Genomic DNA, 27,410 nt, shown 5'->3' with positions numbered 1-27,410 from the left:
TTAATTTCATTTACTTTTAGTCTTTTATTTTTAAGTCATTTTTATCACATAATTAAGCTTTAATCATTTAATTTTTAATTTTTGTTTGTTTCGATTCTAGGTTTTCATTTTATTTAATTTTTTGTTTTGATTCGTGTCTCTTGCCTTACTTTAATTGAATTAAGAGTTTTTTGCACTAAATTTTCAAAATGAAAAAGGAAAAGAAAAAGTCAATCAAAGGGACAAGAACAAGACACCTAAGCCTGTTCTGGAGTTTGAAATCTTGGCATTTCATCTTAGGTTTAGATTTCTTTGGGGTGCCTTTAAAATGAAAACAGTCGCAAGAGAGAGCGGAGAGGAGGTTTTCGTCTAGGGGAAGCCAGAAACGGCCAAAAGAGAAAACAAAAGCGAGGAGGTTTTCATCTGAGGGAATCAACAAAAAGGAAGGGCTAAGAAGCAAGAAAGAGAGGAAGGCTTCGGCTGGGTTAGGAGCTGGAAAGAACGAAGACAGAACAAAACAGAGGAGAAAAGGGGGAGTGACGGCTGAAAATCTAAAAAGAGAGAAGGCCGAGAGATGTTTCGGCTTAAAAGACAAAGCAACGACAAACGGAAAAGAGGAAAAAAAGAAACAGAGGCAGACAGACGAGGAAAGAAAAAGGCAAGGGGCAACGAAAGAATAAAGCCTGCGAATTTGGGGGATTTTGGGGGTTAGCAGCCGAGAGAAGATCTGGGGAAGTCTTGAGGGCTGATAAGTTTTGGGCATGAGAGCTTCGAGAAAAAACAACAGAAAAGGAAAAAACAGAGGGGCGGACAAGAAACCTACGGGCCAGAAAATGAGAGAGGGAGACTGAGGGAGGAAGAGATAGAAAAAGAAAAGGGAGAAGATGAAATGGAAACAAGAAAAGCAACGGCAGCAGCGACGCAACGGCTGAGAAAGGGGAACAGAATGAAGAGGCCCTGCGGCTGAGGGAAAAAAACAGAGCGACGGATGGAGAGCCGCAATCCACTGCCGCCTGTGAATTGACATCGTGAGGAACCACCGTGAGAGACCAAGGTAAGTTTTTCTTTTACATTTCAGTCTTCCTTCAAGTACGGGTTCTGGAAGCTCATAGCGCATGTCTGCCGTGGGTTTGTTATTGCAATTTTTCCGTTGGTGGTCTGCAATTTTTGTTTGCATATGTTTTCTGTGATTGTTGGGCTGAATTCCTTGCTTTTTCTGATGATTTTGGGGCCGGTTGTAATATAAATTGGGCAAAGATTTGTTGAACTTTTTAATGCCCCCAATCTGTTTGACGAAATGCCTGAGCTGAAAATTCTTATTGAAAGATGTTTTGTTTACATTTTTCGTGGGAAGAAAACGGTTGAGTTGGCCGATTCGTTTCCCTTACGTTTAAGAAATTTGGATGAATTGTTGTCTTCCATTTCTCTGTTTCTCACGATTCCGGATTGAATGAACTCGAATTGAAAGGGTATGAGAACAAGTTTGTGTGACTTTCGTGTTGATTAGAATGGTTAGAATTTTGGTATTGTTCTGGTTCTAAGAACGACAGAAATGGCGGATTGATGTCTGGGGGAGAAGACCGTTGGTCTAAAATGTCCATTTCAGTCCCTCTGTTTTCGTTTTGTTTTGCAATTTACCTGAGGGTTGCCGAACTTCATAATTTTACCCCCCAAACTGCTATAATTCATTCAATTGGGTCCCTGCTTTTGTTACATTTGAGCCCCTCAAGCTGCCCTTTGTTCTGTCTTGGCCCAGAAAATTAGATACTTTAACCAATTTTGTCCCTTTAAATGTTTTCTTTTTTGATACGAGTTAATGCGATTTTTGGGTAGATTAATTCTGGGATTTAATGCATAATCAAAGCTTAGTAATTTTTTTTAGTTGGGTTTTTATCTTGTTGGGTTAGTTTTATGGTTTAGGTTGTTGGGCCATTTGTTTGGGTTTGTAAAAATGGGGTTTAATTCATTTTTGATTGGGTTTCTGACTTGGGCTTAGAAAGTAACAGCCCACTCTTTTGGTTGGGTTTATTTTGTAAGGTGTAGTGTGAGAACCCTGAAAATAGAAATATAAATATCAGTGCATATTTTATTTGCATTTTAATTCTTTAATAAATTTTAGCACGAAGTCCAATTGTTTTTAAATAAGTATGTAGAATTAAACGTTATGTGCAAAATAAAAGAATTGTGCTAAACTACTAAACTTCTTAGTTTTGTTACATTAACTTCATATTTCGATGGTAAACTATTTCATTGATCTAATCATTAATTACTTTGAATTCTAGTATTGTAACTAATTGTTTTGAAATAAAAGTGTAAAGATAATTTCTATGTAATAAATAATATAATTGTGCCAATATTAAATTATTCGGTTTTGCTATACTAAATTAATATTTCTTGAGTTAGATTAATTCTATTACTTTAAAATAAATTCTTTGATTTCCGATAACTAGTTTTAATCGTTAATAATGTTAAATGTTAATAGGAATTTTCGCGTTAAGATGAAAACCAATGAATTTTAGATAAATATGATTCTAATATACTAAACATACTTAATGCGTGAAAATTCGATAAATATATCCTTATCTTTCGTTGTTTTCGCAATAAGTGCGTAAAAATACTCTTATGTGCAAATTGACACCTTGGATTTAATTATTATTTCACTTGACTTTATATTATTAAATCAATAAATTTCGAGTTAGACTAACTCTATTTCTTGAGAAATAATAATTGGAAATTATAATAACTAATTTAATCGCTGAATAATATAAGAATTACTAGGAACCTTAATATTCAAGTTTAATCGATAATTATTCGATAAAAAAATGGGTTAGGTATATTAGAGTATAATTAGGCGTTTGAATCGCGCTTGGGGATAATTTTAGAATTAAGATGGAATTGAGAAATTAAGTTGAGGTTAGGGAGTGAAGTGAAAAGGCTAAAATACCTTACCTTACCTTTCCATGCAAACCAAACGAGACGTCTGACTGCAAATCAAATCACGCAATTATTACCAAAATTGTACGCAAGCCGCTCTTACACGCAAACTATTCTCCTAAACAGCGGCACTTGTATCATTCTCTTTGTTTCACGTCTCAAACCACAATACTTTCTAATACCACTCAATCTATTTCAACCACGGCCCACAATATTTCTTCATACTACCAATCCAATTCATATCACAAAACCACGATACCATTTGCTCTATTTCACAGCCACAAGACACAATACCAATTTCCTTCTCTGCACAAACCACAAACCGCAACTTCCTTTCTTCTCTGTACAAGCAAACCGCTTCCTTTCTAAATACCGAGACACCACCTTCATCAAATTCCATTTCTTTTCTGCACAACTCCACCGAAACCACTGCACTCCATCTTCATCGTGAAAAGGTAGCATCCGAGAGCAAGAGAGGGAGAGCTGCTCCTCGTGAGTATCGACTGAAGAAAAGCCGCGAGCTGCATTTTCCTTTTGTCTCTACTCTGTCCGTAGGCTGAGGGAAGAGACCAGGGAAGTCAACCTCAGACCAACATCCACCAGCTGCAACCACCTACATCACAACACCATTTCCAGCTGCAAATTGAACGTAGGACCAAACAGGGTGCGTGAGAGCCGAGAGGAAGGAAGAAAATTCCAGATTTCTGTGCGTAAGTTTAGAGTGTATCTAAGGTAAATTTCTGGGCTAATTAAGTTAAGTATTATCAGAGGAAGTCTTATCAGAGGTTGCATGTAATTTTAAGCAGCCGGTTATGGAAATCAAGGTCTTAGAAAAATTCTGCTTTGGAAGTAAAAGTTCTGCCGAGAATTTGACATGATATTTCCTCTTTGATCTGGTTTATTTGATGTGAATTTTGTGGTTTAAGCTTATAATCATAATTAGATAGCTAATAACAAGAAATTAGGCTCTGCATGGGGTCAATTAGTTGGTTAAAGCAGGAAAAAAAAATTAAGAGTGCAATCTGCCTCAGGGCATGATCAACCGAGCCAAGCAAGGAAAATTTTGGAAATTTTTGATGTTAACGGTTGTTGTTTGAGCTTGATTTCAGAACTGGACACGTTTACTTGCTAGCCAGATAGGTGTAAACGGAAATTGAGAGTTTAAAGGCATGTTTAAAACCCGAAAATGAAATGAAAACAGAAAGCCCTTCATGCATTGATGCAACCGTGACTAGTTGGATGAGATTTCTGATTTTTTTTTTATTTGTTATATGAACCTGGTTTTGAAGTGGAATTTTTTAGCAACTAACTAGGTGTTTATATGCTGAAATTGAGTACCTAGCACCATGTTTAAACCAAGGGAAATTTTGATATAAAGCGTATTGGTGGCTGGAAAATGTTGGAGGCCGCTAGCCAGGTTGAACCAGCAATTTCAGTTTGTTTTTGGAGTTTAATTGGTTTTTGGTAATTTATTTTATTTTCCTGGAAGTATGATGGTTTGGAAGTACAATAGGGTTGTAAGTTTTAAATTGTATAATTTGTTTAGCAAGGAAATATTTGATATCTTGAATGATTTAACCAAACATGTGGGTATACAAATGCTGGAAACTTTCTTGTGGCTGCCGAAAGTTGAGTTGAAATATCAACTTGGATTTTGGAAATTTTCTTGGACATATAATGGATGGCAATGCCTGGAAAATGTTGTTTTGAAGTTCTATAAGAAGTATAAAGATGGTTTGAATAAAAACATTTTGGTGTTAAAAGAGAAAAAAGAATTTTCACAAGTGAAAAATGGAAGTTCCAGATTTTCGGATATTCCATGACCAGTCTCAATAAAATGTTGATATTTTGGTGTAGGAAAATCCGTTTAAGGCGCCGTCAGTGGCGTTTGAAACTAGAATCATAGGCCTTTGTTCTGTAGAAATTTCGTACTTTTCCTCCATGTGTACTGCTGTCTGTGAAACCTTGAAGTGGACTGTTTTGGTATGAATGTCCTGTTTTCTTCATGGAATTAAATTCTGATTTGAATTGAACTTGTAGCTTACTTGTGGTTTAAATTCTTGATTAAATTGTGGTTGGAAGTGATTAATGTTGTCAAAGGCTAATGATTGATGAAGCCCTTGGCCATCTGAATGATTTTATTAGTACTACAGGGTGATGAAAGTTAATTGCTGGAATGTCTTGGAGGCTTTACTTTTATTTTTAATTGTTTATGATGGGTTTGCTGAAACCAAGTGCTAATGATTGATGAAGCCTTGGTTGACTATTTTATTTTATTCAGAGGTGCACTTGTTGAAATCTAGGGCTAATGATTGACGAAGCCCTAGTAATTTGCTATGTGATTATTTGCCATATTTTAATCCATATTATGACTTCGAAACGGAATCGGAGCTGTGGAAGTTGTATCGACCTTGCGAACTTGAGTAACTGTGATCAAATTAATCAAAAATATTCTCCAGCTAGTATTAAATTATAAAAACTCAATATCTAGTGTTTTGCCTAAAACTTTCCAACTCGATAATTTTCTTTAGCTCAAACTAGCCTTGATAGCTATAGTAAATAAGTTCTATAGCTTTTGGAACTCTAAGTCTTATTTTAATTCTTTTTCTTTCTTTAAGCTTTGCACTTGGATAGTTAACTATAGGAAAAGTTCCAAAATACGAGCTTTACTAAGATTAGTGAAAAGCTTGGGAGACTTGCTCGGCAAGAAACCCTATTTTAGGAAAAATAGTTCTTAAGGATAATTTTTGCAAAAGCCGTAACTTTAGAGAAATGTTCAAAGTAACTTTCTAACATTGTTGTTGAGAGATTTGTCGACTTATTTCAAGAAAAGGATGCTAGTTACCCTTTATAAGGAAGAGTATCTTACGGAAAACTATAAGAAACATTTCTTCTAAATTTGTCAAGTTTCAACCTATGGAAATTCTTGATTTTTCTAAGGGAAAGTGAACTAGTAGTATATTAGATATACCTCAATATCTATAAGCTTAAAAACTGAGTAAAAACTCATAGTTTCAAAATTTGGTTTCTAGGATTTTGCGAGGACGCGGAATTCGATTCTCAACTTGATATCTGAACTCCACTCTTGGTGAGTGTCCCTGCCTGTTCTATGTTTACTTGGTTAAAGTGCTTTCTTGACTCGATATGTGATAATTTGCAAAACTAGTTTTTGATCCATCGAAGTGAGCAGTGTGTACTTTATCACACTAGCCGTTCGAGTGGTGACTTGTGTGAAGTGTTTTTCGTGAATATTTTGCTTGCGCTTGCTATAAGTGTTGGACGTAAAGTCGTTGGGTGAATCCCTCGATCAGTCTATAATAATCAAGTTGGGTGAATCCCTCGATCAGTCTATAATAATCAAGTGCTGGACGTAAAGTCGTTGGGTGAATCCCTCGATCAGTCTATAATAATCAAGCGGTGGACGTAAAGTCGTTGGGTGAATCCCTCGACCAGTCTATAAATATAAGTGTTGGACGTAATGTCGTTGGGTGAATCCCTCGACCAGTCTAAGGTATACCCGAATATTATTGCTTCCCTATTTGTTTACTTCAGTCGAATCAATACGTGTTAATTGTTTCAAGTGATTGCATGATTTTGGGGCACCACTGAGCTTTAGCTCACCCCACGTTTATTTGTTTTCCTTGACAGGTTCTGGAAACTGAAAGCCTTGAACTTACTTATGTTTCTTTTCTTTTGGATGTAATGGATATTATGGCTATTGTGTGGGTTGTATTATGCTTCAACATGAATTATGTACTTTTGTTTTAGATTGCCACTTGATGCTGGAAAAGTGTAAAACCTAATTTCGATATCTGGTTCGTATGAATTTTATTTGTATACCCGATTTGTACAACCCTATTCCCTGGTTGTAGCGCATGGGATGTTTAGGGGCCGTTGACTGGCCGTTTTAAATTACTGCTACCTCTGAAGTTAATGTGGTTTAGTGATTGACTTTTTTGAGGGAAGCGATATTGTAATAGTTTAGGTTATTCTTCGGAAGGATTCGGGTTAGTGTGCGTGCGTGAGTCCTGGCGAGAGTTGGGCAGACGGCCCGCCAACCCTCTGGTTCGCCTTAGGGGAAAGTGGGGTCGTCACAGGTAGGCTAGCTCGTTTGTTTTGCTTGGGTCTCGGTTTGGGGCTAAGAGTGGTTTTGGCCCAAGAAATGAATAAAATGGCCCAATGGCCTGGCCCGCCAAGAATCTGGTAACCAAATTTGCAAATCAGCCCTTGAACTTTTCTTTAATTCCTCTATGGCCCTACAAACTTTCAATGCTTTCAATTGGGTCCCTACTTTAATTGTAAATAGGTCCCTAAACTTTATTTTTCTTTAATTTTGACCCTAAAGCTTTGTTAATTTTTGCAATCAAATCCTTTCTTCTTTTACCCTTTTTAAATGTGGGTTGTTTACATGATTTAATTGATTCAATTTCATGTTCATTTTTATCTTTTGTGATTATTTGTTAATTAAAGTGATGCCTTGACCTTTTCTTTTATTTTGGAGGGTAAATAAGTAATTTCATCCTATTAGGGCATCAACTCAAGGGAGGTACACTCTATCCTTTATTCTTGACTTTATTTGACCTTATGTGCCTTATGTGACTTTATGTGCTCAATTGCATGCCATTTGAATGCTTTCATTTTATTTATTTATTTAATCGCTTTGTTTGTTTTAATTTAGTATTTTTATTTTATTTTAGTTCAATTTTTGATCATTTGAAAGGCACTTGAATGCCACAATTGTAATAGTTAGGCTATTATATCCTTTCATTTAATTCCTTCCCTCTTAGATTGTAGTAGGCTTCCCCCCCTGAATGTAATAGTTAGGGCTTTGTTTGTCTTACTTGCCTTGTGTGTGTTGCATGCTTATGTGCTATGTGTTACCACTTTCCTAGGACGTGCATCTAGATATCATGCTTATTTGTTATGTGTCTATGTGATATTATGTGTTTACATGCTTTTATTATATTTCACATGATTAGTTAGTTATGATTAATGTGTGACGTTATCACACTAGTCCAATGCTAGTTGTGATCCATTTCCCGAATCCGCACTAGTCCAATGCTAGTTGTGGCTCTTTGTTCGATTTCTCATTAGTCCAACGCTAGTGAGAAAGTAGAAATATGGGCTAGTCCAATGCTAGACCCTTAGGGACCTCCCTCGTTAGATCATGCTTGTATGATTACATTACACTTCATGCATATTTTTCCATTTTTAGGATTTTTTTTCACATAATATTTCCCCTAATAAAATATCCCTTACCCCTATGTATATATAACATTTAGATTTGCATCTCATTTAGGAAATTAGGGGGTAGATTAGTGCATTTTGCCTGATTAGACTAGAGATAACCCCTTGGATATGGGATACTGACGAGTTTGGCTTTCTAGCCTTAGCAAGCTCGTATTCCCTCTATTAAAGGAAAAATTGAGTCACGAACATTAGTTTCCCGTACCCGACATGATGTATTTTTTTAAGACATGTATATTTCTATAATTATTTTATTCTTTTCCTTTTCTTGGAGTCTCATATTTTTGCATCATTCGTGACCTCTCCAAAGAGTCATTATTGGGCATCACAATTAATGTGATTGGCACCATTGAAACTTTTGAAGAGAAATTTTGTCCCCCGATACCCTCCTAGGTCTAGGGTTTGCATTCATATAGTGCATCCAAATGTGATAAATGCTTTGGTTAAAACAAGAAAATCTTTGACTAAATCACGCAACTAGCCTTGGCTAGGTCGAAGGGGTGCCTTGGATTTTTATCCTTGCCTTCCCCTTCATCAAATGTGACTCCCGAATCTTTTTCTCTGATTTTTCGTAGACTTGGAGTCGTTTAAAAAGGATTTTCTATTTTTTCTTTAAAAATTCATTTTTAGGTGATTTGGTACACCTTAACTCTATACCAAATGGCGACTCCGATTTTTTTTTCAAAAATCCTTTTTAAACTATATTTTGGGTCAAATCGTCGCATTACAAGTCCTATTTAGACCCACATTTTTCTTCATTTTCTTTGTAAATCAAGAATACATTCTTTTCAAATAAAAATTCACTTTTTAAACCAATTTATTTATTTTCTTATAAAAAATGGGGCGCGACAAGTAAGATGCCCTGGACCAATCTATCCTACGAACAATCGCAAATTCGAGAAGTGCCAAGTGCGGGGTACCTCTACTCCGTCTAATTTCGCAAGCTTACAGTACCAAACCCGGCTTGTCTCTAAGACCTTGTACGGCCCCTCCTAGTTTGGATCAAACTTGTTGGAGCTATGAGCTCGGCTGACTGAGTTCTTTCTTAGGACGAGGTCACCCGGCTGGTACTGCGTATTCCTCACCTTTACGTTATGATAGCGGGCAAGCTGGCTCTTGTACTTAGCCATCCGTATCGCCGCTTCCTCGCGCTTGGCCTCCAGCATGTCCAAGTTACACCTCATTTCTTCTTCATTGGCTGACGCAACGAAGTTCTGTATCCGAGGGGAGGGGAGGCCGACCTCCGCGGGCACTACCGCCTCCGCCCCGTAAGTCAGGGAGAACGGGGTCTCATGAGTAGCTGTCCTCGACGTAGAGCGATAAGCCCAGAGGACCTAGGGAGTTCATCTAGCCAGTTAGACTGGGCCAGTTCCAGCCTAGTCTTCAACCCTTACGGAATGGTTCGATTAACATTTTCTACTTGGCCGTTGGCCTGGGGATGACCGACCGAGGTGAAGTGTTGGCTGATCCCGAACTCAGCGCACCAGCTCCTGAAGGGTTTTTCGGTGAACTGTCGCCCATTGTCGGATATCAAGACATGTGGGATCCCGAAGCGGCATACTATGTTCTTCCAGAAGAACTTCTGAATTGCCCTTCCAGAGATAGTGGCTAGAGGTTCGGCCTCCATCTACTTTGTGAAATAGTCGATGGCCACCACGAGGTGTTCGTACCTTCCGGGAGCTCGGGGAAAGGGACCCAGGAGGTCTATTTCCCACTGGGCAAAGGGCCAAGGACTGTGGATGGGGACTATCTCCCGAGTGGGCTGGTGACGCAGCGGGGCGTGCACCTGGCAGGCTCGGCATTTCTGAACAAAAGCCGCGGCATCCCGAAACACCGAGGGACAGTAGTAGCCTAGGAGCAGGCATTTTTTGGCCAACACTCGGGACCCCACATGTGCTGCGTACAGGCCTTCGTGAACTTCTCGGAAGATATAGTCGCCCTCCTCAGGAGTTATGCACTTTAGCCAGGGAGACAGATACGACCTCCTGTAGAGGATCCGCCCGACGTACGCGTACTTAGCAGCTCTGAGCTGGAGTCGGCGAGCCTCGATTTTGTTCACTGGGAGGGCACCCGAGCTGAGGAAGTTTACGAGGGGAGTCATCCAAGTGGCCGGGCTGTCTATAGTCAAGACCTGGATCTGGCCAATGCTTTTTTGCTTAACTACCTCCACCAAGACTTCCTTACTCAGGTGGACAAACGAGGAGGACGCTTGTTTCGACAGGGCGTCTGCCCGCTTATTCTGTGACCTCGGCACCCGCTCAATCTCGAAAATGTCGAACAGTTTTATCGCCTTCCGCACCTTAGCCAAATATTCTTTCATGACATCCTCCTTGACCTCGTACTCCCCGCGGACCTGGCAGACTACGAGTTGAGAGTCACTCCGGACCCTGATCGCGGTTATACTCATCTGGTGGGCAATCCGCAATCCTGTCAATAGGGCCTCGTACTCAGCCTCATTGTTGGATGCCGGGAAGTCAAATCTGAGTGCATAGGTCAGCTCCTCCCCGGTGGGCGAGGTGAGTAGCAGGCCGGCTCCGCTCCCTTCCTTACTCGAGACTCCGTCCACAAATAATACCCACGGCTCTTCCTGCCGTGCCTCTTCGGGCAAAGAGCTCGACTCAGTCACTGACAAACTGGCTCCCTCGGCGAGAAAGTCTGCCAGGGCCTGAGCTTTGATAACGGTGCGAGGCTGATAGCCGATGTCGTGCTCTGCCAGTTCGACGGCCCATTTGGTCATTCTTTCCGAGACCTCAGGTTTTGTGAGTATCAGGCGTAAGGGTTGATCCGTCATGACAACAACGTTGTGGGCCTGGAAGTAAGGTCAGAGCTTCCGGGCGGCGTGCACCAAGGGAAGGACCAATTTTTCCGTCGGCGTGTACCGCGTCTCCGGCCCTTGTAAAGCACGGCTAACGTAGTATATTGGCCTTTGAGCCTCCCTGTCCTCCCGCACCAAAACAGCGCTAACGGCCTCGTTGCAAGCAGACAAATACAGGAACAGGGTTTCTCCCTGCTCCGGGGCAGTCAGAGCAGGCAGCTCAACCAGGTATGCTTTTAGGTCGGTGAAGGCTTTCTGGCATTCCTCCATCCATTGAAAGTCCTTTGGTGCTTTTAGGATTCGAAAAAATGGTAGCCCCCTTACCGCGGAGCGCGAGAGGAATCTATTCAGGGCGGCCATCCTTCCCGTGAGCCGTTGGACCTCCTTGACGTTCCTCGGGGGGACCATTTCCATGATGGCCTGGAGCTTATCCGGGTTGGTCCGGATCCCCTCTCGGGAGACCAGAAAACCCAGGAACTTTCCTGACCTGACCCCGAAGATATATTTCTTTGGGTTCAGCCGCATCCGGCTTTCCCACAGGATGTTCAGGATTTCCCTCTGGTCGGGAACGAGCTGCCGGTCAGTTCGACTCTTGACGATCATATCGTCCACATAGACCTCCATACTCCTGCCGATCTGACTCTGGAATAGTTTGTTGACCAGGCGCTGGTAGGTAACTCCAGCGTTTTTCAATTCAAACGGCATTGTCCGGTAGCAGTACGTCCCTTCCTCGGTGATGAAGGAAGTCTTTTCCCGATCTTCCTCGGCCATCTCTATCTGGTGGTATCCCTTGAAAGCATCCAGGAAACACAAAATGTCAAAACCCACAGTAGAGTCTACTAACCTGTCGATCCTTGGCATAAGGAAGCAGTCTTTTGGGCAGGCCTTGTTAAGATCTGTGAAGTCCACACACATCCTCCAAGACTGGTCCTCCTTCTTCACCAGGATGGGATTGGCTAACCAGGCGGGTAATATACCTCCAAGATGATCTTGGATTCCAGCAGCTTGCCGACCTCCTTCTTGATCACATCATTCCTTTCGGGGGCGAAACTCCTCTTCTTCTGCTTCACTGGCTCGAAGTGGGGATCTACGTTGAGGTGGTGGACGGCCAGATCAGTCGGAATCCCGGGCATGTCCTCTACCGTCCACGCGAAGACCTGGGCGTACTCCCTTAGTAGGGCCTTCAAGCCCTCCTTCTCTTCGGGGGGTAGCGACGCACCAACGCGGAGGACCTGGTCGGGCCGGTCCTCCCTCAAGGGGAAGTCCTCGATCTCGTCCTGGGTGCCCAGCTGTCGGGCCTCCTCCCCCGGGAAGTAAGGCTCCAAGCTGGTCGTCTGGGCGACCACCTTCTCATGTACCCGGAGCATGGCCAAGTAGCAAGCTCTGGCCACCTCTGGATCTCCATGCACCTCAGCTATTCCTCTCAGGGTGGGAAATTTGACGCTGAGGTGGAGAGACGAGGGGATAGCTCGGAGGGCATTCAAAACGGGTCGTCCCAAGAACACGTTATATGGGGATTGTTGTTTGACCACCACGAAGTTGACGGGGATGGTCCGGCATTTAGGCGCTTGCCCTACCGTGACCATCAGGGTGATCATCCCCTCCGAATTGATGGGTGGTCCGGTGAAGCCCACTAGGGGTGTCCGAACCGGGGTTAGCTGCCCGTCCTCCAAGTCGAGCTCCTTGAACATCCGGTAAAACAGGATGTCCACCGCGCTCCCCTGGTCGACGTACACTTTCTTCACCCGATAGTTATTGGTCACGACGTCTATCACGATGGCCTCGTGGTTTCCAGAAGCCAGGGGAACCGCATCCCTTGGTCCGAAAGTGATCTCCTCATCCATGCGCAAGCGTTTCAGGGAGTCATCCCCCTCGGGGGGAGGCTGCCTGTTCTTCCGAGCTGCATGGCTGTCCCCCCCCGTGGGGCCCCCAACAATGGTGTTTATTACCCCTGCTAAGTTCTGAGTGTCCTGGTCGGGGGAGTTGCCCCAAGGAGCGTCCCGCCGCTCAAGGCGGTCGCGACGCAGGCCCTCGCCCTTGTCTCGGCGGTAGGTGCGTCCTTGCTCCTGACCTGGTCGACCTTGCCGGACGAAACGCCCCAGGAAGCCGCGCTGGATCAGATCTTCGATCTCCTTTCGCAGGGCCCAGCACCCCTCCGTATCATGCCCAACATCACGGTGGAAGGCACAGTATCGGTCCTGGTTTTTCTTGTTCCGGGGTGTCCCCATTTTGGGTGGCCGTTCCCCTAGGCCCTCAGTCTCTATGACGGCCAGAATCTCGGCTCTGGGCCGAGTTAGGGGGGTGTAGCCTTTTTCCGGGAGTGGCGGCGGAGCAGGGGCTTTCTCCTTTGAGAGCCGGTCGAAAACATTCTTCTTGGCCGGGCCGTCCTTATTCTCGGGGGGGTTTCCCCGTCCTCTCCGATCTCCGAGCTCCCAATCTGACTCTCTCTTCAGGCGAGCAACCTCCTCCGCATTAGCGGCGGCGTGCGCCCTGGTCAAGAGCTCCTCTAGGCCTCTAGGAGGCTTCTCGACGAGCTTGTAGTAGAGCTCCTCCGCCCTGAGCCCATTCATGAAGGCGGCCATGACCACCTTTTCGTCCTTGTCCCTGATCTGCAAGCTCTCCGTGTTGAAGCGGGTCATGAAATTCCTCAGGGACTCGTCCGGCTTATGCTTGATTGCCATCAGGTGAGCCACGTTTTTCGAGTAAGTCTTCGAGGAGACAAACTGGGCGGCGAACTGTCTGGCCAGTTCGGGGAAACTCCGGATGGACCCCCGTGCCAGACCCTGGAACCAGAGCCGGGCCTTCTCCTTCAGAAACATGGGGAAGGTTTTGCAGCGGACTTCATCCGCAGCGGTTTACAGACGCATGTGCGTCAGGAAGACCGAGAGGTGGTCTTCCGGGTCGGTCGAGGAGTCGTACAGCTCGATGTTCGGGATCTTGAACCTCCGGGGTAGTGGGTAGTCCTCTATCTCTCCGGAAAAGGGCGAGGTGGTGTAGTTGTCCTCGTACAACTGCGGCCTTAGGATCTGCTCAACCTCGTCCCGGACAGGCTTCCACTTGGGAGGGTCCCGCGGCCGGCTTTGATAGATCGGACGGGGGAACGCTCAGGCTCCTTCCGCGCAAGCTTCCATGAGGAGGGATCCCTTGGTCGGCCCCCAGCGGACCGGTCGCGAGAGTACCTCTCGCTATCCCCGACCACAGAGGCCCGCGGCCGAGGGGGAGTCCGTGGCTGTTTCCTCCTGGGGGGCTGGTCCCGTGACTCATCCTCCGAGGGAACGGGAGGTGATTCCCTCTCCTTCCTCTTCGCCTTGGAGGTTTGTGCGCCCCCGGCTTCACCTCCCTCCTTTGCTTGCCGAATTATGTCCTCTAGCATAGAAAGGTTCTCCGTCACGAACTGAAAGATCTGCTGTCTCCGTTCCCCTGAAAGGGCTGAGCCCCCGGCGCCCCGAGCCGCCTCGGTCTCCATTCGCCGGGACCCCTCGCCGGCTCCGGGATCGGTGTTCTCTACGGTTCGCTTGGAACGTGTTCTCGCCATCAACACAACTACTCGTACCTTCCCTGTTTCCCACAGACGGTGCCAACTGAAGAAGCGCTGAGCTTCCTCGGACCGAGCTGACCTGATGTGCTCGGCGTGCTGATGAGAAGAGCGTGTCCCAAGCCTGCAAAGCGAACAAAAGGGTGATCTAACAGGGGGGCCCGAGGTCGTCCCCGAGGGCACTCCGAAGGTCAAGTTAGTTTTCCGGTGAGTGAGATTCATGGGAAGTAACACAGTCGGGAGTAATTGGCGAATAGGGAGCGTACCTTGTGCAGTTGGTGTGTGTTACCATTTATACCTGCTTGGGAGTCCGACCTCCGTACGTTTCGGGACCTGCCCAGAATAGTCACGATCCCGTACTGAGGGGGATTCTCCCCGCCCTCTATGGGATCGTTCCCTGGAGCTCCTCGGAGCCCTAGTAGCGGAGGACCGTGGGACGGTTCCCATGGTTCCGGGGTCTAAACCCAGCTCAGGTCTCCCAGGACTGCCACGTGTATAGGCCCAGGACGGGGCCTCTGCACTATGCTTGTTGCCGCGTTCTTCTGTTTTCCTTCCTCCTTGTATTTTCTATTCACAAATCTGGGTGGAAGTTCTGGGCCATGAAACTGGTGTTTTTCTGTGTTGTTGGTTTTTGGTGTAAAAAGTGGAGAACAATGAGTGTAAATAACTTGACTAGAACCATGTTTCTTGTGGCTGCGCATCTCTGTTTCTTTTTTGTTGTTCTTTTTTCTTTTTTCCCTCGTCATTTTGGTTCCAAAATCTATTAAGTGATCTGATGTTCGGTTTTCCTTTATGAGGGTGAAGAATCCGTGGGTTTGGACTGGTTTGGGAGGGGACAAAAGTTTTAAGGTTTACGTGAGCTTAGTTGATGGGTTTTATCTGAGTTTTTGTATGAAAATGCATGTGTGGGATGAACCGCAAGTTCACAGCGGTAAATTTGTAGGGAAAAAGCTTCGTCTAGGCTGCATTTTTTCGAATAAATGATCATGACTGTGGTTGACAATGACTGTGATTATACTTTGTGATGTTGTTGCGCTATTGATAGGCTTGGTGTCGGCTCCTTTGTTCATTTAACGAGTATCCAAAACTGTGAATCCAATTTAGAAGCCATGAACACCTCTTGTGTTTAGTAATCCGCATATGTAGTCATCTCACTTCTTGTGTATATGAAGTCTGTATAGTTGATAAACTAAAAAGTTGTACTTTTGGTCCATGTTTGTGTGTGCAATCTGCGTCTAAGAACTCTTGGGGATGTAAAGAATATGATTTGGGTTCGGGAAATGGGTTGTCTTGGCTTGAAAGTTTGATACTCGCTTGGATTTTGATTCCATCCGTGCTGCATGAAAACCCAGAAACTGGTGGAAAGTTTTTCTTGAATGAACCTGGAGTTGCTAGTTTTCTCTCTCATTCCAGATTTTCCTCTCTCTTGTGTGTATAACATGGTGTCTTGATGATGAGTTTATGAAATGTATTGAGAACTTGGAGGTCGATCCATCCTTGTTGTTGTTGAAGTTTTTTTCTCGCTGCATGAGGTTGCTGAGGTTTAAAAGCATAAGAAAAGTTGCAGAAACTCTTCTTATTCGTAGCTTGCATGCAAATCAAAAGAAAAATTACATTTTAACCCCTCAAGTTTCCTTTTATTTCGTTTTGGCTCAAAAATTGGAAAAATCAATCAAATTTTGTCCCCTTAACATGCCATTTTTCTTTAATATGTCTTAACGTGATTTTTTTTTTGGATAGATTTCAATGAGTTTTAGGATAAATTTGAAGGTTTAATAACTTTTTCTAGACTTATAGTTTTGATTTGAATTGTTAGTGGAATTTTGAGAATTTTTGTTGTTTAATTATAGAAAATAGGCTTTTATTCGTTTTTTCGTGAATTTTAACATTTGGCTCTGGTGGGTTCCATCTTAATCCAATTACTTTTAATTTATTTTAGACCCTTAATATTTGTAATAATAATGATTTCACCCCTCAAACTTCTTTAATTTTTGCCGTCAAGTCCCTGCTTGCTTTAATTTCTTAAACATAGATTGTTTATCTTCATTTGAGTGCTTTGATTTCGTGTTTATTCCCATTTTATGTGATTATTTGTTAATTAAAGTGATGCCTTGACCCTTTGTTATTTGTTTTGGAGGGTAAATAAGTAATTTCATTTCATTAAGGCACCAATTCAAGGGAGGTACACTCTACCCCTTATTTTGATTTTACTTGACTCTTTGTACCCCTATGTGACTTTATGTGCTTAATTGTATGCCTTTTGAATATTTTCATTTCATTTATTTATTTATTCGCTTTATTTGTTTTAATTTGTTCAATTTTGATTATTTAAGGGGACATTTAAATGCCAAGATGTAATAGTTAGGTATTCATTTTATTTATTCCTTCCCCCTTTAGATTGTAGTTAGGGCCCCAAGTGTAATAGTTAGAGCTTTCTTTGCTTTATTTGCCTTGTGTGTTTTTGCATGCTTATGTGATACATGTTACTTGCTTTCTTAGGGCCTTGCATCTAGATATCATGATTATGTGTTATGTGTTTATGTGAAATTATGTGTTTACATGCTTTTATAATGTTTTACATGATTAGTTAGTTATAATTAATGTGTGATGTCACCACACTAGTCCAATGCTAGTTGTGGCCCTATTTCCCGATTTCTCGCTAGTCCAACGCTAGTAAGCACTCAGAGACATGGGCTAGTCCAACGCTAGACCCTTAGGAACCCATCCACGCATTAGATCATGCTTGTGTGATAAAACATCACATTTCCATGCATATTTCCAATTTTTAGGGTTTTCTTCTATCATTTTTGCATGACATCTTCCTTATATGTATATCCCTTACCCCATATTTCCCCTCTTTGTATATTACTTATCCTATGTATAAGACATAGCATTAGATTTGCATTCCATTTAAGAATTAGAATTAGGCTAGTACATTTGCATGATTAGATAGGAGAAATATCCCTTGAATATGGGATATGGACGAGTTTGGCTCTCTAGTCTTAGCACGCTCGTATTCCCTCTATTAAAGGGAAAAATGAAGTCACGAACATTAGATCCCCGCACTCGTTATGATGCATTCCTTTAGATCATGCATTCGTATATAATTATTTTTATTTTTACTGTTCTTTCAGTCTCATATTTTTGCACAATTCATGACTCCTTCACAAGTTTACTTTTGGGCGTCGCAATTAATGCGATTTGCATCAAATAACTTCGAAGAGATATTTTGACTCCGATAATTAGGTCTAGGTTTGCATTCATGTAAATACCTCCAAAATGTGATAAAATTTTAGGTTAAATTAAGAAAACTTTTGACTAAATTACGCAACTAGCTTTGGCAAGGTTGAAAGGGTGCCTGGGATTTTATCCTGGCCTTCCCTTTCTTCAAATATGACTCCCGATCTTTTTTCTCTGAGTTTTCGTAGACTCGGAGTCGTTAAAAAGGGTTTTTCCTACCTTTCATTTAAAAATTCCTTTTAGATGATTTGGTACACCGTAACTCAATACCAAGTGGTGACTCCTACTTTTCCTTTTTTAAAACCCTTTTTAACTATTTTTTGGGGCCCAAACCGTCGTACTTTTAAGTCCCATTAGGCCCATTTTTCTTTAATTACTTTATCAAAAATCAAAAAATTCATTTTTCAAATAAAAAATTAATCAAAATTTCTTTCTTTATTTGTTTTCCAATAAAAGTTCATTTTTTACTCAAAATTAAATCAAAAATCCATTTGTTCTAAAGATGTTTATTTTTAAAATGAGGCACGACAATCATGTACTTGGAAGTACTCACCAAAGATTTAGTGTTTGTCAAAATCATGCTCAGGTGTAACTCCTTGATTGGAGTCCAAATTTGCGATACAATATCATTTAAAAGCTTGAAATCAACTAGGGTTCGAAACATAGGAGTCTCGCTTCAAGAAGATCAAGTAAATGAAACTCATTTAGATAGGATTCATGTTACGTATCAAACTCTAGAAAATTCACGCTCGCTCTTTTGGTGTTGCTAAAGAAGCAACTAAAACTTTGGAATTTGCATTTGAGTCTAAAAGACGAGAAAAACATATTCCGAGTGGTCACTACTTTCATTTTTCCAAGGGTACGAGTTTCGGCCAAATTTCAGCTTATATACCTTTACGAAAGAAGACTCGAATACCATAGATAATCCAAGTTCAATTCGACCTTAAATCTTTGCTCAAGTCACAAGTGCACATGCCTAACTCTCGAGTGAAAATTTGGGCGGCATGCCCTTTGTATTTAGCTATTTCCAGCCATTTATGGCTTCATTATTTTCCTCAACTCAGCCCAAATTCACACATAAGTAATCTTAACACAATAACCCTTCAACTAGGCCTAATGTCATCCAAATACAAGGCAATTCTAGCAATACAACTATCAAAATCAAAGCTGGAACTAGTATTAAAGAAGAATAACTAAGTAACATGTTTGACATCTTCCGGCGTTTTGGTCACAACTGAAGCTACACTTATCAGATTGGGGTACACTTTATGGCGTTTCGAAACTAAGACAGAGAGCTACAATTCTTATGGAAACATCAACACCCAGTTCATGCATTTTCAAGGTCAAAATGTGAAATCTCAGAGAAAACAGAAAGCTGCCCGCAAAATAGGCTTTTGGCAGTCAGGGGTAGTTTAGTCATTTCACACTCTACAGTACTCCGATTGAGCTGAAATTTTGCAGGTAGATAGTTAACTCCATTCCCTACAACTTTCTTGTTTTGAGCAAGACCTGATTCGACTTTATCATGGATGAATATACAGTGCAGAAACAGGGCAGATTCTACTATAATTGCTGGAATTTGATGTTTCAATGCTTAACACTAACATTCATGTCTTGAATCACTACCCCAAGTCCCTATCCAAGCTCATCAACATCATATACTAGATAAACAACAATAATAACAATTGAAATTTTCAAACCCTAGCTAAACATTCCACCATATAATTCAAAACTAACTAATTAACCATAGGAAACCAAGAACATAAGCTTATTTCCCAATTTTAACATGACTAAGTACAAGAAAAGGAAAGAAAATCATGATACCTTCCAAATAATTGCTTGTAAGTGAAAACCACACCCCTTTCTTCCAAAACCTTTACCACACAAAGCTTTCCAACCACAAAAAGAGAAGTTTAATCGGTTTAGTTTGGTTGTTTTTACTCAAACAAGGATGGATTCAAGGTGAAAGTTGGAGTTTTCTCTCTTGCTATTTTTCCCTCCTCAAGCTCGGCCAACATGAAGAAATGGAGAAGAAATGAAGCTAAAAGAATGATAAGAAGATAGGAATTTGTTTGGTCAAAGTTGGATAGATCATCGCCAAGTGTCGCAGCGAGATTAAAGCTCAAATTTTTTCTTTTTTTCCCTGTTTTCTTGGTCAACATTTTCGGCCACCTCTAGGATAATTTTAGGGTTGATATTTCTGAAATAAAAGCAAGGATATTAAGGTAATAAAGTAGTGTTCAAATGGTGCACTCAATCAGTAGCAAACGGTGCACGTCGGTTCAAGCCTATTTTCCTTAACTTGCACGTACTTGTGTTTTTACTTGTGACGCCCCCACTTCTCCCAAGGGCGAACCCAAAGGTATCCGCAGGACGCCTGCCCAGCTCTCGCCAGGACTCAAGACAGTTCAATTCAAACTTAAAGATACAAACCAAATAATACAAGTCTAAAATGAAGAAAGATCGTTTCCTTAACTGAATATCCAAATCTTACATCATGCTCTCAAAAGATACATCAAGTCCCAAAATACAACCATTAAAAGTCGACTAAACATTTACAACCAAAATTCCAATCAAAAGTATAACCTAGTCGGCTTTTCCAAAATCTTTCAATCCACCTGTTAAGAAAAACAACTCTACGGGGTGAGCGATTGCTCGTGAGGCCAAGAAACACACATGCAAGCACGTAATCCAAGTAGCAATCAATTTTATCAAATAAAACAGAAGTATTCAAGTAATTAACAATTTGAGTGAGAAAAGTAAACAGAAACAATTCAAGGATATGGAAACTCTCAGGAGCTAAGTTCCACTTGCTTTGCCACACTCGGTATTTAGTCCGTAGAAACTCCACTTACCTGTTCTCCGTCCACCATACATACCCCACCGGGCTTGAACTGCTATAAAGGCACCACTATACGAGTAGGCCAAGCATGATCTCTCTAATAGATCAAGCTTTTAGTTTTTCTCAGGGCTCACCAAGCTTTCCGACCAAGCCCTTGCCGGCTCGAGTCACAAGGTCGGCCGATGAGTTTGGGCGTCCCCCAGTTCAGTTGTGTATCAAGGAGATTCACTCCAATGATATGTAAACAGTTCAGTTAAAGGTCGAGGAGATTCACTCCAACGACATATGCAACCATAGCATATAATTCAGTTCAATTCAGTTCAACTAATTCAATCAATTCAGGCAATTATATTTCGATTCAGTTAAATGAGAACGAGTGTGATAAAGTACACACTCAACTCAGCAGTTATAATTTTTCAGTCCAGAAGCAGCAATTCACATAATTGCAACAAAACATGCACTTGACACTCACCTAGTCAAAATAAGAGAGTGGTGCACAATCAAGTATTTAGGCATCCCTTGTGAGATCCTCTTGAAGGTCCCCTTGAGTGCTTGAGCAATTAATAATTGACTATCACACACCATCGTTTAAAAATCCCTAGTTAACAAGGGAGATTGTACACTTGTACAATCTAAGAAAATATCATGAAAAGAGCCTTAATTACTCGTAAATCGAGGCTCAAAAGTGGGGTTTAACAACACAAGAAAAAACTGGTTTCCTTCATGAAGGCAAGTCCAAAATGGTCAATTAGTATTGAAGGATAGGGAAGAGCCTCCAAAAACTCGATTCCCACCAAGTTCGAAAATTTCAGTTTTAAGGAGCAATTTTTGAAAAATCATATCTTACACTCTGTAGGTCCAAAATTGGAAAAATTGGTACCGTTGGAAACTAGTTCCAAAGTACTAAAATTTTGTAGAAGACATTTTCCTAAGATTCCAAATGGAAGATACTCAAATTTTGGCTTAAAGGGGCTGACTTACACTCCCAAGACAGTTTCAATCTTGGTTTTCGGCAAACTTTGGAAATTCGACAAAATTCACAAAAAGTGAACTAGCCTCTGAAATTTGTACCTCAATTAGAATTCCAATCAAGGTTTAAAACACAATAAGTGGAACTAAAATTGGAGTTTCGAGCATCAAGATATAGCAGTCCAAAGTTAGCTAAAAATGAGGTTTGATTGAACATTTTTCCAGATTTGAAAAACGACTTTGGCCTATCATTTAGGTATCGAAATGGTCTTGGATTAACACCAAAATTGTTATGACTCAACTTCCATATGAGGACTGCTCCTCTACCAAATTTCATTTGAAAATTCACACGGGAAGGTAGTTAACTAAACTACCAAAGTTCAAGAAAATCCCAAGACCAATCTGTCTTTTGCTTTCTTCTTACTTTTCAAACATTTTGCGTAATGAAAACGACTCAATTCTCGCTCATTTATGAAACAAAAGTCTGAGAAATATCCAATATACATTTGGTAGGTGATTGAAATCTAAATTTGCAAAACAACAAGTCCCAAGTCAAACTAGGCCATTAGGCTAGCCAAAATTAGGGTTTTCTATCACTAGTGCAGTTCGGTAATTTGACCACATCTCACTCAATTCAACTTGAAATTGATCATGGTTGGTGGCGTTGGAAACTACATTCAACAGGCTACAATTTCTCAGAAGAAATCGTTGTGAAAGTCAGTTCATAACTAGCTCAAATTCAAGCAACAATCCTCAGCTCATCACTAACCCTCGAGCAAAGCAATAAAACAGAACAGGTAATTTTGGTGAACTAGTACGGCTCACTCACTTCAAATAAGGGGATGCATTTTATGCCGTTAGAAAACTACGGATGTCTAGTTTCAAATGCCACTAACAGCACTTGATTTCGACATCTAAGCAAAGAGTTATGATCGTTCAAAACTTACTGCCAGAGAGCCCCTGTTACACGATTTTCCAGTTTTGTTCCTACCAAAACTCGGTTTTTCCTCAACCAAATCAAGTGATTTTTGGTGAAAACTTTCCACACATCCTATATAACATATTTACATCAGATTCAAGGTCATTTCATCACCAAAAATTTGAGTTATGGCTTCAAGAAAAACAGGGCAGAATTGGTCAGCTACCAACCGAAATTTTCCTCAACTTTCCTTTCAATTTTCCAACTAATCTCACTTTGTTTACCACTTAATTAACACAAACCACAATTATAATTACCATATCAGTCCAATACATCCATTGTGGGATTTCATAGAGCCCACTCCAATCATTTACAACCAAATAACAACACCCAGAATGAAGCTACAAGCTTCATGGCCAATATCAAACCCACTAAAGCTAAAAATGAAAGCTTAGATGGTTGGGATGATTACCTCTTTGCTTTGATGAAAAATCAAAATTTTTACACTTCTAAAAGCTCCAAGAAACCTTGAGAAAGATGCTTCCTTCCTAGCCCAAGTGAATCTCCAAGTGAAGTGGAAGTTGTGTGGTGAATTTGGAGTGAATTAGTGCAAGAATGGAGTGAAATGGAAAGAGCTCTTGCTCTTCTTCTTCTCTAAGGAATTTCGGCCAGCCTTGAGTGAGGAAGAGAGAGAGTATGGCTGGTGATCAAGTTTCTTGGAGAAGCTTGGTAGTTGGTGGTTCAAATTGAACAAAAGTCAACTTTGAATAGTCTTTCCTGCGCGCGTTTCGTGTTCGTTTTCTCTCGGGCGTAATTCACTTGTGCACTAAACCTTTGATGTACTTCTTTTAATACTATTATTATTCACTCTTAGTAGTCTAACAATAATTTTCTAAAGTCCTTCAATTAGTCACGCGCGTGAAAATGCGAACTTCCGACTTGCGCACGATAAAGCGCAATTTCTAAGAAATTCTTGTAACGATGATATAATTAAACAATACTAGGGTAATTAATCATAAAAATACTTAATTTAAAACTAATGCATGAGTCCACAAATTTCCAAGGTCACTGTACTCTCAAATCGACTATTGCCTCCAAACGCGTATTCACTAACTCTCGCTAAACGAGTTTCCAAAAATTAAATTTATTAACGGGACATTTTAAAAGTATATGCAACTCATAGTTCCATGTAAATAGTTCTAAAAGGGTCGAAATAAATTATTCGGAGAAAAGGGGTGGATATTTATTTAAATAAGCCAATAATATGAGTTCAAAATAAGTAAATTTTTGGGTTCTCACATCCTCTCCCCTTTAAGAAAATTTTGTCCTCTAAATTATACATTGATTTGAGAACAAGTCTGGGTATTTTCCTCGAATTTCTTCTTCAACTTCCCAGGTTGCTTCCTCGAGTCCGTGGTTTCTCCAAGGAACTTTTACCAACGGAATCCGCTTGTTCCTCAATTCTTTCACCTTACGATCTAGAAGCTTGATCGGTTTCTCCTCATAGGTCAGCGTCTCATCAATTTCAATATCTTCCGGTTGTAGGATATGAGAAGGGTCTGGGTAATATTTCTTGAGCATGGACACGTGGAAAACATTGTGAATCCGAGACAGACTCGGTGGCAATTCCAACTTATACGCTACATTTCCCACGCGCTGGATAACCTTATAAGGTCCTACAAATCTTGGTTGTAATTTCTTTCCCTTTCCTGCCATCAAACTCGCTTTCAAAGGAGTAATCTTAAGAAAAACTTGATCTCCAACCTCAAATTCCAAATCCTTCCTTCTATTATCCGCATAACTCTTCTGACGACTTTGTGCGGTTTGAATCCTCTAACGTACCAACTTCACTTTTTCGTTCACCTCCTTAATCCAAGGCACTATAGTCGGGTCTAAGATTTTTCATTCACCTATTTCATCCCAACAAATCAGAGATCTACACTTCCGACAATAAAGTGCTTAGTACGGGGCCATTTGAATTGAAGAATGGTAGCTATTGTTATAGGCAAATTCCACCAATGTCAAATACTTACTCCAACTCTCCCAAAAATTGTGATACACCGAATGTTAGGAGATTGTTTTTTTTGGTTTTGATTTAAAACCTTAAATTTGTTTTAAAGGGACTAGAAACCCTAAATTCTAATAAAAAACCCTAGTTTACTTGTGACTAACCGGTTTTCTTAAATCTCTCATTTTTAATCGAAACCGTAATTGTAATCAATGGATTGTAAAATCCCGCACATTTTTCTTAAAATTCCTTTTATTTGGAAATTATTACTTTATAATGGCTCTACTACCCAATCACCCTACAATAAGTGCAAATGAACATAGAAGTAAGGGTTTTCCCTTTTCGTTTTCAAGTTATCGCAAACTAGAGTTTTCACGTCTTTTCGTAGTGTTATTATTCGGTACGAAGAGTGTCCTAAATTTGATAATTAAGAGTGAGTTTGAGACAAGAAAAAGTGTGTGATTAGAAGTAAGAATCATAAGTTAGTGAATTATAAGTTAAAATCCTAGTACGTGCGAAATAAGGAAAAACGGGTTGGACCGACGGGTACCGTTCGCTACCGATTGAGTGCACCACTTGAACACCACATTATTACCTTAATCTTCTCACTTTTATTTCAGAAAAATTGGCCCTAAATATCTCCTCCATAGGGCCGAAATTATTGACCAAGAAAAGGGAGGAAAAAGAAAAAAATTAAGATTGAATCTTGTGGTGACATTTGTTGGCAATCCATGGACCTTTGACCAAATGAGTTTCCTTCCTTCTTATCTTTCTTCTTGGCTCCATTCCCTTCCATTTTTCTTCCATCTTGGCCGAAAATAAGAGAGGGAAAAGAGAGAAAAACAACTTCACTTCCAACCTTGATTCTTCCTTGTTGAGTTGAAATTAACATGAAAGTTGTATGAAATAATATTTTATATCTGTCTCCAAAATCTCAGCTCAATCTGAGTACTGTAACATGTGAAAAGACAAAAATACCCCTGACTGCCATAGGTAGAGCTCTATGGCCAGTTTTGACATTTCACCAATCTGACCGCATCTATTCACCCTGATCCGTACTGAATTAGCATTTGGCCAAAAAAAAGAAGTTGTAGTGCTATATCTTAGCTTTCCAACGCCCCTAAAAATGCCTTAATCGAACTTCGGTAGCCTGAGTTATTGTCGTTTACGCATAGTACAGTTGACTAGCCCGAATATGAGATTCTGGTTCTGTAATTTGAGATTTTGACTTAGATACACTACAAACTGGATTGAGTGGTCTTAATCAAAGTTGTAAGCCTTTGTCTTAGATTCAAAACGATATAAATTTCACCCCAATCTGATAAGCGTAGCTTCGGTTGTGCTCGTTACGCTAAATAACGGCAAATCTGTCTTTTGATTTATGCCTTACATTTCATTTCCGGACATGTACCTAGTTTAATTTTGTACTTGTATGACATTGAGCCTATTGAACGGCTATTGAAATGAGATTATTTTGTGTGTGACTTTGGGATTGTTTGAGGAAAATATTGAAGTCATAAATGGCTGAAAAATAGGTAAACACAAGGGGCATGCCACCAAATTTTCACTAGAGGTATAAACCGGTCTTTGGAGTTCTGGTTCGGTAATCTGCAAATTTGACTTGGATACACTGAAAAATGGATTGAGGTATCTTCATGAAAGTTGACTTGGATACACTACCTAGTACATTTTGATCCGATAACCACAACTCCAGTTATGGTCAAAATCGTGTAACCTGTTTTGTACCATTTCCATTTTCAACCGTTTTTGCCATTTTGGACCATTTAGGACTACTTTTGTTATTTTGTTACCATTCCGGCCGTTTCGGCCAATTTCGACATTCTTTTGGCCTTAACGTCATTTTTGATCGTTTTTGATTATTTTTGACCGTTTTCGACCGTTTTCGATTGTTTAAGTTATAAACTGCTATTGTATGGCCGTTTCACTTATGTGTGTATGCAATCTGTCAATACAGACTGTCAGGCTTTTTGACGGTGACGGTCAAACTCAGTGAATTGTATCGTTTTTTGTGCCAAGCTTTATCAAGTGAGTAATTAGGTTGTTTATTGATGTGAAATTATCAAAGTGCTTTGTATATGTTAAATGGGTACTTAGGCGAGGGTGTACTTTATCTCACTCGACCTAAACCCATCCTTTGTTTTGATTTCATATGTAAGCATACATGTCTTATGTTGAGTACCACCCTCTTGCTGTGTGCTGATGGAGGTGGTTACATGATTTGAGTTGAACCCCTTTTTACTGTGTGCTGTTGGGGTAGGTACTTTGTTGTGCATTTTATTAAGAGATATCATCTATTGAGAGATTGGATATTTCAGGGCTTGGTTCCAACTCAATTCCAAGGGTAGACGAACTATTCGAGCCAGCCGGGGCTTGGTCGAAGTTAGTTCCATGCTAACTTTGGGATTTCGTTCTTTGTTAAAACTTTGATGAAAGCTAAGTGATTTTGTTTCGCTCGAACTGCTGTGTGCTGTTGACTGGCCAGCTGGGGTTGATAAGGTGAATGGGGAAAGTAAGTGGAGTCTACGGACCATGAGTACTTTGGTTGACGGAGTGTCAACAGGCGTTCAAGTTCGGGGAATTGAACTGGCTTTGAAGCCATCCGTATCCTACCATTGTGTTGTTACCTTTCTGTTATTGATGTGAAATATCCTGATTACTTGTTATTTGGATGTGAGTTTACATTTTTACCCCTAATTACTCACTAAGCATATAGTTTACCCCATTCTATTTGTTTTCCTTAGCAGGGGGCCGACATAAGGATCGTTCGGGAAGGTGTTTAGACTTTTGATTATAGAATAGTTGAATTTGTACTTGTTAACAGTTGTCTAGTAAGATGTATATATTTGTCGGGGTGGTTATAGTTATCAGCTTTTCTAGGGTTTACTTTCTGGTACTCGTGGT

General features: G+C 40.9%; 2 protein-coding genes and 1 long non-coding RNA gene across 3 annotated transcripts; 1 reads left to right on the top strand and 2 right to left on the bottom strand.

Annotated features, from left to right (window-relative positions):
- Window positions 1-3,148: 3,148 nt before the first annotated feature.
- Window positions 3,149-6,752, top strand: LOC113712066 (uncharacterized). The gene is made up of 3 exons (XR_011822194.1): window positions 3,149-3,645; window positions 5,946-6,001; window positions 6,562-6,752. It is a non-coding gene; the product is annotated as an uncharacterized lncRNA (long non-coding RNA).
- A 2,400-nt stretch (window positions 6,753-9,152) lies between these two features.
- On the bottom strand, window positions 9,153-9,787 carry LOC140015207 (uncharacterized). The gene is made up of 2 exons (XM_072067118.1): window positions 9,581-9,787; window positions 9,153-9,494 (listed from the first exon to the last, which is right to left on the bottom strand). Exons 1-2 carry the CDS (start codon window positions 9,785-9,787, stop codon window positions 9,153-9,155), a joined length of 549 nt encoding a protein of 182 aa, XP_071923219.1.
- On the bottom strand, window positions 9,788-10,897 carry LOC113711423 (uncharacterized). Its single transcript, XM_027234590.2, has one exon. The coding sequence runs from the start codon at window positions 10,895-10,897 to the stop codon at window positions 9,788-9,790; it is 1,110 nt and encodes a 369-aa protein (XP_027090391.2).
- Between the last annotated feature and the right edge of the window lie 16,513 nt (window positions 10,898-27,410).

The sequence above is a fragment of the Coffea arabica genome, chromosome 10e (genome assembly GCF_036785885.1).
Source record: "Coffea arabica cultivar ET-39 chromosome 10e, Coffea Arabica ET-39 HiFi, whole genome shotgun sequence".
Classification (NCBI taxonomy): domain Eukaryota; kingdom Viridiplantae; phylum Streptophyta; class Magnoliopsida; order Gentianales; family Rubiaceae; genus Coffea; species Coffea arabica.
This window is presented reverse-complemented; position numbering and strand designations above follow the sequence as displayed.

Coding starts and splice junctions, on each gene's coding strand:
- LOC113711423 (XM_027234590.2), bottom strand. CDS start 10,897: ATGACCAAATGGGCCGTCGAACTGGCAGAGCACGACATCGGCTATCAG.
- LOC140015207 (XM_072067118.1), bottom strand. CDS start 9,787: ATGGAGGCCGAACCTCTAGCCACTATCTCTGGAAGGGCAATTCAGAAG. Junction 9,495..9,580: donor ATCCCCAGGCCAACGGCCAA/GTAGAAAATGTT, acceptor TGAACTCCCTAG/GTCCTCTGGGCTTATCGCTC.